This window comes from Bemisia tabaci, chromosome 5, assembly GCF_918797505.1.
Source record: "Bemisia tabaci chromosome 5, PGI_BMITA_v3".
In the NCBI taxonomy this organism is placed as follows: Eukaryota; Metazoa; Arthropoda; class Insecta; order Hemiptera; family Aleyrodidae; genus Bemisia; species Bemisia tabaci.
Window position 1 is genome coordinate 12,120,622 of NC_092797.1, and position 16,203 is coordinate 12,136,824.

Here is a 16,203-nt window from a genome sequence, read left to right on the forward strand (position 1 = left end):
TACGGATCAGCTGGTGGTTTCACAAAAGTCGATCGAACAGGAGCCGGATATCTCAGGATCAGTAGGACTCTCTAAACAGTTAAAACGTTAGTGCGCCTTCAATCTTGTTTGATACTGTGCAATACTTTGGAGGTGGAATAGTTGCTCAGAGCGCCTTCAAGAGTATCGCTTCGACTTGATGGCAGAAGAACGCAGAAGATCTCGATTACCGGTGATGTTACACTCCAACGCTTGTGCGCAATTTTACATTTTCTTTAGGTAAAAAAAATTCTTACTTCAACTTACGGCTTCGCAAGTTTTTTAGTACTTATTTTATACAAGTGAATCATCACGAACTCTATCAAATCTGCTGTGATTATTTTGTATACATTAAATTTCTGATACAAATGACGAGAAGTTATCTCGAATGTTTCCTTAAAATCAAATGATGTATTTTATTTTGCAAAGTAATCATAAAATTGGAAAAATTTCCCATTTTATTTTTATAATAATAGACTTATTACTGCTTCAAAGGACTAGAAACGGGTGCGGTTGAAGAGGTGTCTCGTTAATTGAGGAGCGTAAGAATGAGTGGGAATTGTAAAGCGCCCGTGACGTCAGCGGTGACGACAAGAGGGACGCCGACGACGCCCTGCAACGCGGTCTTGAGCTCATGAGCTCTGTCCCAGTGATGCCAGGTGCTCCTATCTTGAAAGGTCCGTACGCTCTCCGGATGGGCTCGTGTATGTCCGTGCCGCTCCGTGCTCCGTGCTCCGTGAATCGCCTCCCGCGATTTTTAAATACTTACTCTAGTGGACTTCCGGAGATACCTACTTTATTTCTCAAATGAAGAATTACTAAACATCAATTCTTATAAGAACTTCCATGATTTTTCCTCTCTGTGCGAAGCAAATTCTGAGAAAATTTCAAGGAATGATGTTGATTTGTTCTCTATTAAAAAATACCTACAGGAACAGTGATTTTTGAATGCTGCCGAACGAACTGTTGTAGCTACCTATGTCCAAATCATGCTTGAATAGCGACATTCAAGTACCTATGTCCTCTAGAAAGCATTGGCAGGAAAAAATAATCGGAACAATTATAGGTACCTACATCAAAAAGCAATAATTCAAAAGATAGGAGCTGACTTTTCATGAAATTCATAATTCCTAACCCATTGAACTGAATTGAATAACACATAAATTAATGCAAAAAGTACTAAATCAGGTCCTGTATGATACCTGAGTTTTATTCGTGGCTTCCTTCTATCAATAACATTGGCGAAATTGAGAAAAAAAGTAAGAAAAAATGTCAGAGTGATCAAACACAAAAGCACAACAATACAGAAAACAGGGACGGACCTTAAATGAAATGGCTGAATTATGATAAGAATACAATATAATTAATGCAAAAAGTATCTAATTTGTTCCCGAACGATACCCGGCTTTCATACTAAACATAGTTGTATCAATAACTTACGCAAAAGTAATAAATAATGCAAAGAAAAGCGGATTAACAGACGCACGGACTGGGCCGGGCGAGCGTACGGACATTAAATGAAATGACTGAATTTTGATAAGAATACAATATAATTAATGCAAAAAGTATCTAATTTGTTCCCGGACGATACCCGGCTTTCATACTAAACATAATTGTATCAATAACTTACGCAAAAGTAATAAATATTGCAAAGAAAAGCGGATTAACAGATGCACGGACTGGGCCGGGCCGGGCGCACGGACATAAATGAAATGACTGAATTTTGATAAGAATACAATATAATTAATGCAAAAAGTATCTAATTTGTTCCCAAACGATACCCGGCTTTCATACTAAACATCATTGTATCAATAACTTACGCAAAAGTAATAAATATTGCAAAGAAAAGCGGATAAACACACGCACGGACAGGGCCGGGCGAGCGTACGGACAAAATAAGATAGGGAAAAATTTTCCCATAAGGTTTTTGTCCGTACGCTGTCCGCGCGGGTATAGGGAATGTCCGCGCGGCACGGAAATATCCGTACGCCTGGGAACACTGTCCACAACGTTCTTTTCCCATGCTCAAGGCTCATGAGTGCCACATACAGTTTACAGTGCGCTTAGTTCCGTTTGGTAGAATGTAAAATCCTGTTTTTCCATATCCCCAAAGGAGATCTTTCTTCATCTTTTTCACTCGTATATGCTGCCGTGTTAAGGAAAAACGCCGTATGAGCATTCGAATGTTGCCAAATCTCTTCTCTAAAAATATGTATATTCGAAGTAAGTTATGAATATTTTTCCTTAAAATTTGCCGACACTTTCTATCAAGTTACGAACAAAATTCTAAAAAAGGGGGAAATATTGAAAAATTTTCCCGGAAATTGGTGATTATTCAAAGAGAATTTGGCAATGTCTGAAGGCTCACACGGTTTTCTCCCTTAGCACGGCAGTATAGTTCCGTTTAGCAGGAATACGTCCATTGGTGATCGGATAGGCGCGGAGCCAAGCCCGGAGGGTTGAAACCTCGGACTGTTGATTTGCGCCTCATTAACGGGGCTGGGAATCGTGACTGATGTGCGGTCGTATTTCACCGGATAGCGATGAACTCGAACCCAATCGCAGAGGCGATAAATCATTAATATTGGGCGCTGGTGCCCAAGATCGCGTCGGCTCACGCGGAATGAGTGAATTTCATTACGCGAGCTGAAAGGCCCGATCAGCAGGATGGCGCCTTCTCAATTGCTCCTAACAAACCGATCCAACTTACTTCTGCAGGGTGCTCCACTTGCATCCCTGATGAGTCTGGGGCCGGCCGCATGAAATACAGTATACACGAACTTTGCTGATAACATTGTCCACCTTTATTTTAACACGCCGGTTATTGGAATTGATAGACAAAGCGATAGACAAAAGAGTCAAAAGAAAAATGGAGCAATCCTCGCGATAATAGATTTTGGATTCAGAGAGATTTTTTATTTGGATCATTAATAAGGTACTCCTTATTAGCACATTAAATTGCTTATTTCATGTACCTACAATTTTATGTGCTAATAAGGGGTTCCTTATCACTGATCTAAATCCAACACCTTGGCAAAATCCAAAAATCTATTGTTAATAATGGTGTTGCTAAATCATCTATTAAATTCAATCCTGGCGGTTGAAACTGGTGGTTCTTACAGACTAAAGAGGGAAATGATGGACTAACTATGAGCAGATTCCTTTTGCAATTTTAAAGAATTTGCTTCGTGCTTTGGAGAAAATCCACTAAAATTTGGACGAAAATCCGCACAACCGTTCCTACGTAAAAAATTGAACTGCCCAATTTAATTAGGCAATAGGTGATGTGGCTTGGTCCCTTTCTGTTTAACGCGGTCCAGTTAGTCCATCATGTTCTCCCTCAGTCTATAGAAACCACGCATTTCAACCGATATAACCACTCCAAACTCCTTACGTCTTTTTTGTCTATCACTTTGTCTATCTATTTCAATAATCAGCTCACAGAGGTTTCTCAGTAGATGAGCTCGAATCCAGTGCCGGCGACTTTGGCCTCGCTCCAGGCGTCGAACTCGTCGACGGTTTTCGGCGTCATCATTTTCTTCCAGCCGCCAACGGAGCCGGATGGCATCGTCGTGCCGTCCTTCTCGACAAGATTGTACTTCTTGTTGATCTGGATCTGCGGCTTGTAGTTGACAGCCCGATTTGCCTTCATGCTCTCGAAGCTCAGGTGCTGCGCTAGCCGAGCCACCTCCTCCTCGGAGAACGACTTGCCCAGGAACGCCGCCGTCTTCCGGATGACCGATGGAAGGTCCTGGAAACCACAGCGTCTATCAGAACTGTGCCGTGATAGTGAAGAGAGCAGTAAGTGCAAAAATGAAGTTTTGAGAAGACGGGCTCGGAAGCGTCTGACAGGAAAATTGTATCGGAGGAAGCCTAAGTTCTTTGCCAAATTGCCACTAATTATCCAAAACACTACTGGAAATCGTTTGAATGATTGAAAATCGACCGATTTTAATTTAGTTACATAAAAAGGGTATTTTTCATTGGTACACGGACTTTATGTCCACTTTTTTTACGTCCACAAACTTTTCGTCCACAATTTTTACGTCCACAGTTCTAAAGCCCACACTATTATTAAGTCCATTACCTACTTAAACGTCCACTAACTTAAGTCCACAAATGTAAAGTCCACTAAAATCCAATTCAAGCGTCATATTTTAGTCCGTGTGTAAAATTATATTGACAATATCGAAATGATAAAATTAAGAGAGAATGAGGCCGGTGTTGTTATCGTAACTCATATTGTAAATGAAATGTTAAATTCTTCTTTTGATTCATCTTTTCAAATTGTTTTTGGTAAATACTTGGTTTCATTTCTATCCTTGAAATTTCCGATATAAAATATGCCTTAAATGTACATTCTTTTTGAGCTCGCCCACTCGGGAGAGCTCTTTGCGATCGATTTCTTTTAGCATTGGTAGTGTCCGTGGCGACAAATGGATGGTTCTCGTTGCCGTCGGAGGAACGGCCAAAATCCCATTGATTTCAAGGTCTAAAAGTTGAATTTTCGCGGGTTACAGTTTTCCTCCGTCGAACATTTCCGTTCCCTCATTCAACTGAGGATTAATTGTTCCTCGTTTGCTACACTAGAGAGCAGCACTTTCCGGTGGCCGAGCAGACTTGACTCACACCAACACGAATTTGTTTGTGTATGTGTTCACCTTTATGCTAAATTATTTATTTATATGTATTATTTTCCGTTCACATTTTCAAAAACTGAAGTCCTATTTTTTTGCTGTTCCGTTGCGATAAAATTATCAGCTGACTGCTATCTCTATGCTATCTTATTAGAGAATCTTCCAGTTTCCTCGGTTACAGAGTGTAATGGAAAATCCTTCTTTTCCGATGAGACAGTGACATCCTGAATTTTTCTATTTCCGATAAAATGAAGAGACGCTCTACAAACCAGGTACTGCTTTTTGAACTCATTTATTTTCTTCCTATTTTTTACGAAGTACTATACTTACTTTCCAGATAAATCTTAATAATTTTGTGAAAGACGAAGAATAAATGTGATAGAATTTTACACATGATTGTCCGCAGGAAAAGAAGGTTTATAGTTTACAGATTCAAATTTACTTGTTATGTGAAAGACTCGTGTTGAGTTTTGTTGAAAAATTAGATTGTACAAGGTAATATGTACTCATATTAATGGGCTAGTTCAAAAGCGGATTCAGCAATTTGGCAACACTGCCTTCCTTCCATTTAAACCTGTGTTGAATAATCGATTCTTGGCGGAGCACCTGGCCCCTCCTGGAATCGATACATTTACATATGTTTAAATGAGGAAAGAACAATGTTGCCAAATTTTTGGATCTGATAATGCGCTGGTCACAGAATTTTTGTTGATGTACGTTTTTTGCCGAGTTTTACATTTTATAACCAGAGCAAATATGCGTTACATTGACTAATAATGGGCCTGTTGCAAACTTTTGCTAGAGCAAAAATAAGAGTTGTTTCCTATAGATAATGCCTCAAAAATCACGATGAGCGCATCGGAAAACTCTGAAATGCACTCATAACTTCACAATCTGCGTAAGAAATTTGCGTTTTTTTGAGCTTCCCGCTTCAAAAACGATACTACGGCATAGGTGAACATTTTGTTAGAAGAGTCGCTCCATCGTCGGCAATATTCAATTATTAATGATTCAGTTTATTTATTGCGGTGTGAAAAATTTGTCATGTTAATAGTTTCACGAAGGCGAGCTCTCCAACACAGTAGTGTTGGAACCAGCAGCTTGTTTTTTAATGAAATTGGTTACTTCATTTTAAAAACGTTTACATTTTTAAAACGTGGTAAATATTTGTAAAACCTTTTCCAAGCAATGGCATCGATATGAATCTCAATGAGCCGTAGTTATGATGAAAGAAACTATACAAAAATTAATAAAAGAGGAAAAAAACTAAGAAGCACGCAATTTTTTTGTTTTTAACTTATTTGTACATCGACCTCCTTGAGTCATATACGTCCAATTTTAAGCGTTTGGTTGCGCTTACACCACGCTGCAGCACAGTAAAAGCCCAAAACATAAAATAATAAATTTGAATGCTTTGGAAATCATTAAATTTGATACGGAACCACTATTATATTTACAAAAAACACATTATATTTTCCAGTAGTACCTACATATTTCTTTTTCATCAATTTAAATAAGAATAATTTATGCAGAGTTTTCAAAATTATGAGTTGAAAACGCTGACTCCGTGGGTTTAAATATTAAAGCCTAACACAGAGCGGAGCAGCGTGTTAGCAGCGCAGAACGCGCAATGGTGCCTACAAACCTAACGGGATACTTCACGCATTGCGCAACGCGTGAAGTATCCCGTTAGGTTTGTAGGCGCCTATGCGCGTGTCACGCTGGTTGCCTGCCGCGCCGCAACGCTTTAAGCAACTATTTCGCGTCAGAGGCGTTGCACAGTATCCTACAAGATTGAAGGCGCATGAAATAACTAGTTAAGGAGGACTTTCAATTTTGACTGCATCTGTTACTGAAAAATGTTTAATTTGGCGTTGGAGCGTTTCCTAGGCTCCCGCTTTGGTTTTCATCTTATCATATCCTTTCAGTGTACACATGAACATATGTTTTTATCTGCTCTTAGAGTCTGTTCTTTTTCATGACTTGATTCATGAATGGAATGTTTTTAAGAATGAAGGTAGTAGTAGTATGCATTTATTTTTGAGGTGGTTCCTGTCTTTTAAAAAGAAGAAAAAAACGTGGACATAACATGTCCACAATTTGAACAATTTTGGACATATTCATGGTTGGACGTTAGATTATGTGGACTTAACGTTTAGTGGACATAAATAGCGGTGGACATTTATTTAATGGACGAAAGGTAGGTGGACATAAAGTCCTGGAAGCTTTTCATTTTCATGCTAGGCCGTGGTTAGGCAAGACAGCTGTAAGTGCTATCTTTTGCATTATTTCGTGGTTGCGTTTTGGACACACAACAAACACATTGTCATTTTTTGCGCACTTGCGGCTTTCTCATATGTCTCTTTTTTATACAATAAAGATGAATTTTGCTGTTTTAGCTATTTCATCGTCACCATTTTCTGAAGATCGGAAAAACCCAAAAGGCCAAGCGGGAAACAAACCTTTTTCATCTCCTCGTACCTCAGGAACAAGACACTTGGATTATTTCTCTGAGTCCAGTAGTCCAAAACGTGCTGCCAGAACGGCGAATAAAACGCTGAAAAGAGGAAAAGAAAAATTACAGGATCTTAAAGTTCGGAGCACAGAAAAACCTGACAGAAGGCGATTGGTACTGCATAACAGTAAACAATTCCACACAAACTGATTGCGGTAGATGCGCGGGTCGTAAGACAGTAAATTGGATTTTTTTAGCCAACGTGCGTTAAAAATCAGCATAAAGCTGAAAATCTCAACGCAGAGGGAAAAAGCTCACATGAGCACCATTTTCCCTCAAAGCGATGTCAAACTATTACTAGTGTTGCACCAAACAGCGTATCTCTTTGAGGGAAAACTATGCTCATATGAGTTTTTTCCCTCTGTGTTGACATTTTCAGCTGTATGCTGATATATTTAATGCACCTTAGCTTGAAAATTCCAATTTACTAAAAAATTGTCCTTTATACTTTACAGTGGCGTCAGAATTTCATAGGCATAGGTGGAACTACAGATGGAGTCCGGAGGGCCTGAAACCTCCCTCGGAACTCAACTTGGCCTCCAAGAAATACTTGGCTTACTTGAATATTGCTCAGCTTTCCAAGAAAGACGAGTAATTTTGCCAAGTAAGTGCGTGTTGCGTGCATATATTTCATCTTCGAAACTGTAATTAGAGCGATTTTCCGGTGAGATCAGCGTGGTCTTAAGTATAACTAGTCGAGTTTGAGGAAAATGAAACATTACATTTTACAATTTCTTGCAAGATTAATGTATTGAAACGTCTTTCAGAATACTCACGCATGTCGTCTCAGTTGTCGTTGGAAAATGTGATATGATAATTTAGAATTTTATTCAGGATTAATAAATTGAAAGAAATATTTTAGAATACTCACGTATGTCGTTTAGGAAAGATTTACAAAACGTATCAAAGTCACCCGTATAGTCACCGGTCAGCTGAGAATAACGGTACCATGAAACGCATGCATCTTTTGGGTTACGGCATACGTATATAATCTGAAACCACAAAGTTACGAATGAATCTGAATGAATCTGAAGTTCCATGTTCTGACAAAATCCTCTGTATTCTCATAAAATCATTTTTAAGACGCTCTAATTTTTAAGACGGGGCGAGGAAGGGGAGTAAGAAGAGTAAGAAGCAGCCAGGGGGCGGAGCCTCCTGGTTTAAAACTTTTTTCTTCTTCTTTTTTTTCAAGATAATTTCTCCTAAATAGCCGACCTCTCATCCAGTGGGAAGAATGCGGGTGGAGGGGGCAGTGTCGGAGACCTTAGAAGCACCTAAAATGTTTTTGAATTTGAGTAATTCCATACACTGTCGCAGTAAGTTGGAGTTTAAAGTAACTTTAGTTCTATTAACGGCTACTAATGGTGATTTGTGGCTGTTTGTTGAGGAGGGATCCATGCGTACTTTAATAATACTTACTTTGGCTCGCGTCGAGAAATTTTGAAGTTTTTCGGGGAGTAGCCCAAAAGGTAGGTGAGTTTTGATGAATCTTTGCGTGTTTAATTCGCTGACGTATTTGAACGACTGCATGAAATAGTCAGGGGCTGAGAAATCTAGATCTTCTTCGTACATCACCTCGTAGTTGTAAAGAAACGAGTAACTGTAAATTAATGTAAGTCGATCATTAAAACAATTTTTCGAAGATAAATTATAAGACGATACAGGAATGGCTGAACGAATAAAACTTCGGCGGGCAATGCATAGGAGAGAGACTGTAGAAACACGACATATTTCGCTCCTCCTTTAGATTTTCTTCAGATATTGTGCATCGATCATACGCGAGTTCCTCCAATCCTAAATTTCCAGACCCTCTTTAAATTTCGGGGGACGCGGACGCCAGGGGGAGGGGTTCCGTTAGGTTAGGTTAGGTTAGATTAGATTAGATTAGGTTAGGTTAGGTTAGGTTGGTCAGATCTTTTGTCAAAGAAATGTTTTAAGGAGGAAGTTTTGAAAAATATAGTAAAATCCGTGAAAAAGTTTTAAGAAACAAGCGATTTTTTGTCAAAACTCTGTCTGAATAAAAATAGCTCCCGCTGAGAGCAAGAATTGATTGACTACTCACTCAAGACATGGAAATCTCTCAGGAAGAACAACCTCAGCTCCTTTATAATCTAAATTATTTGCAATGCACCAGACCATTTCTTGAGCCCATGTTGTACCTAGAAAATAGAAAATACTCATTTCCCAAGTATTTGTGACAGGTTGCAAACAAGAGAGCAGTTGAGTAATGTACTCGTAAAATAAATATTAGTTCAATTTCTCTCTAAAAACTGTAAAAACTGAGACTCATAAACATTGAGGTCACATTTAAAATAAAGGTGGTCGAAATTAAAAACACAACTATACTTTAATAAATTGAAATTCCGTGTTAAACACGTTTCGAGGCTGCCGCGGCCTCGAAACGCGTTTAGCGCGGACTTTTAACTTATTGAGGTGTAGTTGAGTTTTTAATTTTTACCCCCTTTATTTTTAATTACTCTTGTATAAAATTAAAACATGCGTCTGGATTAGATACGCCGTTATATTGGTGAGATACGGAATCAAAGTTTTCAAGTGTTTTAATTTAATACAACAATGTATTATTGATAACTTTTTACAAGGAGTCAGCGATAAAGGTTTAGGCAAAACCCAGCTTCCATTTACTTTGGAATTTTTTCTCTTTTTCGGTTGTATTCTCTCTCTTTCCTTATTTCAGTGCGGAAATTCAAACCTCATCCATACTCCAGTACTATTTTCGGATTCAATGAAACTAAGACAGTTAACTGAAGGATACACGGAAAAAACGGGTGGAGGATCGGGTACTGCGGCGCAGGGCCTGGCCCCAAACCCGGGTAGGTGAAATTGCTTCACCTAAACCTCGGAGGGTCAGGCCCAAGCTGAAGGTAGGGTCCAGCCCTACCTTCATATCGACGCCGAGCGTAAAAAATCCGTGCTCTCGCATGGATTTGAACCCGCATCGCAGAGATGGTAGACCAGCGCGGTACCACCAGGCTACGAGGCCTCGATGCTCCAGGCGGCGAATTTACGCCTCTTGAGTGCAATTCCCCCTCTCGGCATATCAATGACACCTGATCATACGGGCATCAGTCCTCAACTGGCGTTCAGCGAGAAATGACGTTATTCGCTACTCCTGCGCATGCGCGCGCATGCGCAGTAACTAAAACCTCAAAACCCAGTCGGTGGCAGCGTTCGCAACTAGCTCATGGAGGTGTCGTGCCTGTAATCTGTAGGGACGTGAGCTACCTCTCACTGCCCTACCTCTAGTTAGGGCCCCATCCTAAACTCGTTTTTTCCGTGTAGTACATGACATATCGACAATGGAATTTTCAAACCACGTATTTCAATTTTACTGTTTCGAAATCTATTATCTAGTTTCAGGTTTCTTATTGACATCATAGGAATCATCATTTAGAATTTTTCCTGAATTTTCTTCACATTGAGAAGATAATTACAGCTGTCTTTTACAACAACGTTTATCAGTTTTCTACTAGAATTATAAAGTATAATAGGAAATGTAGGACTTAGTGAAATATTCTGTAAGTTAGTAGGGAAAACGTAATCATAAGAACTTAGGATTTTAAAATAACTTAGAACTTATTTTGATTGGTACCTGCTTTGGGAAAGCTGCATACAAACACGTCGTCATCTCTGATTTCCATCTGCTGAATTCTATCACCGAATTTCTTGAAGTTATCGGGCATGACGGCCCCCTTGACCCGCACGTACCCATGACGAAATTTGTTGACGAAGAGAGTGTTGAGTACTTTCCCACATTCCGTATCACTTTCAATTTTCTCGTATTTCAAAGTCTCCGGCATTTTCTGCACATGTGAAATATTGGTTTTAAACAAAACCAGAGGGCTAAGCAACCTAGCCGCTACTTGACCCCATTCCCGGAGGACGCTTACCCTATAAAACACGCTTCGGGAGCCCCCTTGAGGTAACCTAAAAAGTGCGGGCTCATCTGTAGACTATATCTTCCATCGATAACCGCAAAAATGGGTCTTGTTGAATACTTCAGCTAGAGCAGGAAGAATAATTGTTTCTTACAGAGATTACGAGAAGATTACGTCCTAAGGATTTAATTCTGGTTTTCTAAAGATATAAATATGTCTAAAATGTTTATTTTACAGTTAACAACTACATAATAATGAAAAAAAATATAATACATGTAATCATAATTCTCACCACTTTACCTTTCTTCCAATTCATATATGAACTTCCCAGAAGAGCACGAGATTTTTGTTGTTTAAGCTGTGAGAATAGATTGAAGCACGGAAAGCACTGACCGAAGACTGAAAATTCTCAACAACTAGAGAAAATTTCCCAGGCTCAAGATTCTATGCGAAAGTTTTTCTGGGTCATTCTATTGTTACGGAGATAACAATCGTTTTCCTTGAATGGATAATTAAATGCAGTGAAAGAAAGCAGGCAATTGATAAGAGTAATTTTTTTGAATTGCCGATATTTATACAGGGTATTGGCGGTGAAACACTGAAACCACGTTTCTTCTTTCCGGTGATCGAAAATTCTCGCTTCTATTATTTTATTTTAAAGGAGAAAAAAATCAACATCATTCCTTGAAGTTTTCACAGAATGGAGAATTTGCGCACACACATTTTATTGCTTCATCTGAGAGTGCTTAATGAGCTGAGTTCACAGTATTTTTCATAATTTTTTTCTGACGTGGGAAATTGGAGAAAAATAAATTTAAAAGTGAGAAAATGTTGCCGTATGTTATTTTGTCTTATTTTCTTCAATAATTGTCCAATTTAAAAATCAAGGATATTCTCGTACTCAGTTTTCCTAGCAGTTTCATTTTAAAGATGAAATATACAAAATTTCAGACACCTACAAATGCTCTATTGTCTGAGTCAGAGTAGAAAAATCATTTTTTAAGAATTGCCGCTGAGTAGTTTCCAATTTAGACAATAAAGTATGACAGTAAGTCTGCAATATTAAACTTACGAAGTCCTAGTATCGGTATTCAGTGACATATAGCATGATTTTTGAACTTCATTAGAGAAAAAAGTGTCTTGATTCAAGCAGAAATATACTCCAATTTACCGTTGAGAAGATTTCCTCATGAATCAATAAAGAAAATAATGCTTGTTCTTATAAGATGAAAGGATACTTCAGATGAAAAGATACCTAAATAAACAGAAAAGTCACTTACATCAAGCAGAAACCCGTTTTCATTCAGACATTTTATTCTTGATTCAAATAAAATCTTCTTGACGGCATACTCAAGAATGTTTCTGCCTAAATCGAGTCACTTTTTTCTCCAATGAAATTAAAAAAATATGCTAAACGTTATTAAATACGGATGCTAGGACTTAGTGAGTTTTATAGACTACCGCTCTCTTTTTGTGACTTAGTATCTCGTTTATTTTGCGAGGAAAGCTCTGTACTCTTAAAAGAAACTTGTCATCAATAATACTTTGGAGCGCCTTCAATGTCGTATGATTACTGTACAACACCTTTGTCGCGAAATAGTTGCTTGAAGCGCCGTAGCACTCCTTAGCGCGGCGAGCAACCAGCTCGCATAGGCGCCTACGAACCTAACTAGGATACTTCACGCATTGCGCAATGCGTGAAGTATCCCGTTAGGTTTGTAGGCGCCAGTGCGCGTTCCGCGCTGCCAGCACGCAGCGTTGCCGCTCCGCTCCGTGTCAGGCTCTAATATTTAAACTCGCGGAGTCAGCGTTTTCCAGCTCATGATTTTGAAATGTTTGCAAACTCTGCATGAATAATTCTCATTTAAATTGATGGAAAAAATATGTATTAAAGGAAAATATAAATATAAATGTGTTTATAAATATTAGAGCGGTTCCGTGTCTTCAATTATTTCCAAACCACTCTAATTTTTTCTTTTATATTTTGTGCGTTTACTGTGCTGCAGCGTGATGTAAGCGCAACCAAACGCTCAAAATTGTACGTATTTAACTCTAAAAGATCTATGTGCAAATGGGTTAAAACCAAAAGATTGCATGCTTCTTGATTCTGTTCTCTTTTATTCATTTTTGTATAGTTCCTTTCGACACAACTATGGCTGATTGAGATTAATATGGATGCCATTGTTTGGAAAAGGTTTTACAAATATCTGCCACGTTTTAAAAATGTAAATGTTTTAAAAATGAAGTAATATTTTCATTAAAATAAAATTTAAAAAAAAAAAAAAAAAAAAAAAAAAAAAAAAAAAAAAAAAAAAAAAAAAAAAAAAACATGGAAAGGGTTTATATGAGGTATATTTTAAATCGACAATTTTAAGGATGGAAATGTGACCAAATCTTCACCGATGACAAATTGAAAAGATGAATAAAAAAAGAAGGTAACATACCTTGTAAAAAATGAGTTAGCATAACATCACCTCCTCTCTCAATTTTCTCATTTCAATATTTATCAATATAATTTTACGTGCGGACTGAAATATGACGCTTGGACTTATTGCTTATTTTACGCGGGGACGTAAACTACTGGACAAAACTGGTGCGCGGACAAAATATCGTTGACGGAATGCCCTGAAACCAGAATTCTAGAGGCAGGTTTAAATAAGAAAAACGCTCCCTATTGGCCGAGCGCTTAGTAATAACAAGCAGTCTTAAGTGTTGCAAACCGAGGTACGTGGTTTTGCAATTTGACCAACGATATTTGTTATTATTATGGACCTAGAAACTGGATATTATGATAGATCTATTTTTCTGCGAATTTTATAGCCCCAACGATCCAAAAGAAGAGTTTATGACTAGAGCAGCTCACTGGCCCACTAACTGGGGTACTTTTCCGTTCAAATGATTAGGGCAATGCCGAGTATTTTGCTCGCTTAAAGCGAGGAGATCATAATCTCCTGAATGACCCGATGAAAAACTTATCTCTCAACCTGGCTGGCCATCTTGAATGCTCTTTTTTTCCGGGCGGCATCTCATTCATCGCTCCTTTGCCGCGCGTCAATTAATCTGTCTCTCCGCCATTAATTTCCTTCAAGCGGCCCGCGTCTTTGCCCGAACACATTTTAATTATTTTACGTGTTTACACTTTGCAGCATCTCCGCCGATGGCGAGGCGAATTTATCTTCCTCGAAAAATCTCGCCTCACCCCCCGTAACAGCTTTAGCTAATTGGTCACACTTAAGCCTCGAAGAAACGTGTTTGAAAAGAGCTTTTCTGCAGCGTTAGCGAGTGTGATGAAGTTCTTATGAGCGGGAATTTATCAGCGAGCGATGCACGACAGCAGCCTCCAAAAATAAAATCGTATCTGCGAGCTTTTGAGCTATTCAAACAGAGCAGCGTTGATCTTTGGATCCTGTACTGCTGTGCTTAGTAAGGACGCCGCATAAGCTCTCAGACATTGCCAAATTGCCCTTTAAAAATCTTAAAATATCGGGAAATGTGTAAATATTTTTCCTTTGATTTTTCCGAAAATTTTGTTCATTATTCAATCTAAAACTTCTGGAACGTGTCATAAAAAAAATACTCACAACTTTCCTTGAAGACATATATTTTCTGAGAAGAAACTTGGCAACATTCGAATGCTTTTACGTCGTTTCTCCTTAGCACGGCAATGTCCGCGACGGTTTTTAATCACCTTTCGTTACGGCGCAAGACCCTTTTATGAACTCGCGGCAAAGAGTTTTAATCCTTCGATAATTTAGAAATTCAGGACAAAATACTTTCCTCCGCAGCTAATGAGATTTTCTTTGAACTGATCTGCCCCGGTATAAAAAAACGCAACACTCGCGGGTTTGCTGTTAAAACGCAAGAATATTATGAATAATGCACGGGGTCTCAAGGGAGCGTTCGAAAATATTTACATTCGTTTTTGGCACTGTTTCAAAATATTAGTTTTTGGTGAGAGGAAATTTGTTCTATGAAACAAGAGGAACTATAATAATTTGCAGTAAATTACAGTTAAAGCTACAAATGGATATAATTATGCAAAAGGAACTATGTTGCACGCAAACCCTATGCACATAGTTCCTTCCAGCATAAATACGCCCAAATACACTTAATTGAAACAAAAAATGAGGGAAATACGAATATATTGAAACAAACTCCAATAGAGGAAAGATAAAATCAATTTCGAATCAGTCACGTCTTAGCAAAAAATAACAGGAAAACTCATGCTCCTTCTTGAAGGAGCAGCTCATGCGCCTTAAGTTTTTCGGATATGCAACTTTTTAGGTAAATTCATAGGCGAGGAGTAGAAAGACAATTAACGGAAGTCATAGAAACCCATGCTCACTTATGATAGGTGCCAGATGATATCATTTGGTTTAGGGCGTTTTAAATTTGCGGAAAGTTGAGCTTTTTGAACGACGTAATTCTCAGTTTCTGAGTTACTTTATCGTGTGTGTGTGTCGTCATTGTGTTCTCCGCATCATCCCTTCAGAAAAATGTATTTGCAAGTCAAAATTAGTTCACGGTTTAGTGACTCATTACTCCCATTTTTCTAGGTCACCCTTGTATGCATCCCTGCGATGAAGTACGTCAATATCATCACGCTTTTTTAAGACCCGTGAATATTAAGCATAGAAATTGGCTTTACTCGTGTAACTCAATTAGCGTATTGAAATTAAGCAAAAATCGATTCTACTCGTTACGCTACTCGGTACGCTGCCGCGTTAAGGAAAAACGCCGCACGAGCATTCGAGCGTTGCCAAAGCTTCCGGATGAAAAAAATATTTTTGAGAAAAGTTATTCATATTTGGACGTATTTCTGTCAAACGGAACTATGTGCATTAAGATATGAGCCCTGAGACCCATAAGAATAAATGCATAATAGGGCTCATATCATAATGCACATATTTCCGTTTGGCAGAAATACGTCCATTTCTACTTGCAATTTTCAGATATTCTAGATAAAAATGCGAACAAAATTGTCTGAAAAATTTGAGGAAAAATATTCACAATTTTCCAAAACAATTATTGCTTTATTGAGGTAAATCTGGCAACTTCTAAAGGCTCATACGGCGTTTTTCCTTAGCTGGCAGTACGATAACTGGTCCGATCATTGAGCGAATTTTTCCCAGCATTG

The 16,203-nt window shown here is 38.5% G+C and overlaps 1 protein-coding gene across 1 annotated transcript; it reads right to left on the reverse strand.

Moving 5' to 3' along the window:
- Positions 1-2,799: 2,799 nt before the first annotated feature.
- On the reverse strand, positions 2,800-10,991 carry LOC140224579 (luciferin sulfotransferase-like). The gene is made up of 6 exons (XM_072300293.1): positions 10,781-10,991; positions 9,233-9,329; positions 8,590-8,770; positions 8,042-8,162; positions 7,118-7,212; positions 2,800-3,769 (listed from the first exon to the last, which is right to left on the reverse strand). Exons 1-6 carry the CDS (start codon positions 10,986-10,988, stop codon positions 3,470-3,472), a joined length of 1,002 nt encoding a protein of 333 aa, XP_072156394.1. The 5' UTR covers positions 10,989-10,991; the 3' UTR covers positions 2,800-3,469.
- Positions 10,992-16,203: the final 5,212 nt, after the last annotated feature.

Excerpts from the sequence above, each read along its gene's own strand:
- LOC140224579 (XM_072300293.1), bottom strand. The coding sequence starts at position 10,988 with ATGCCGGAGACTTTGAAATACGAGAAAATTGAAAGTGATACGGAATGT. Across the intron at positions 8,163-8,589 it reads ATTTCTCGACGCGAGCCAAA|ATTATATACGTATGCCGTAA; the intron begins GTAAGTATTATT and ends TTGTGGTTTCAG. Across the intron at positions 3,770-7,117 it reads GGTACGAGGAGATGAAAAAG|GACCTTCCATCGGTCATCCG; the intron begins GTTTGTTTCCCG and ends TGTGGTTTCCAG.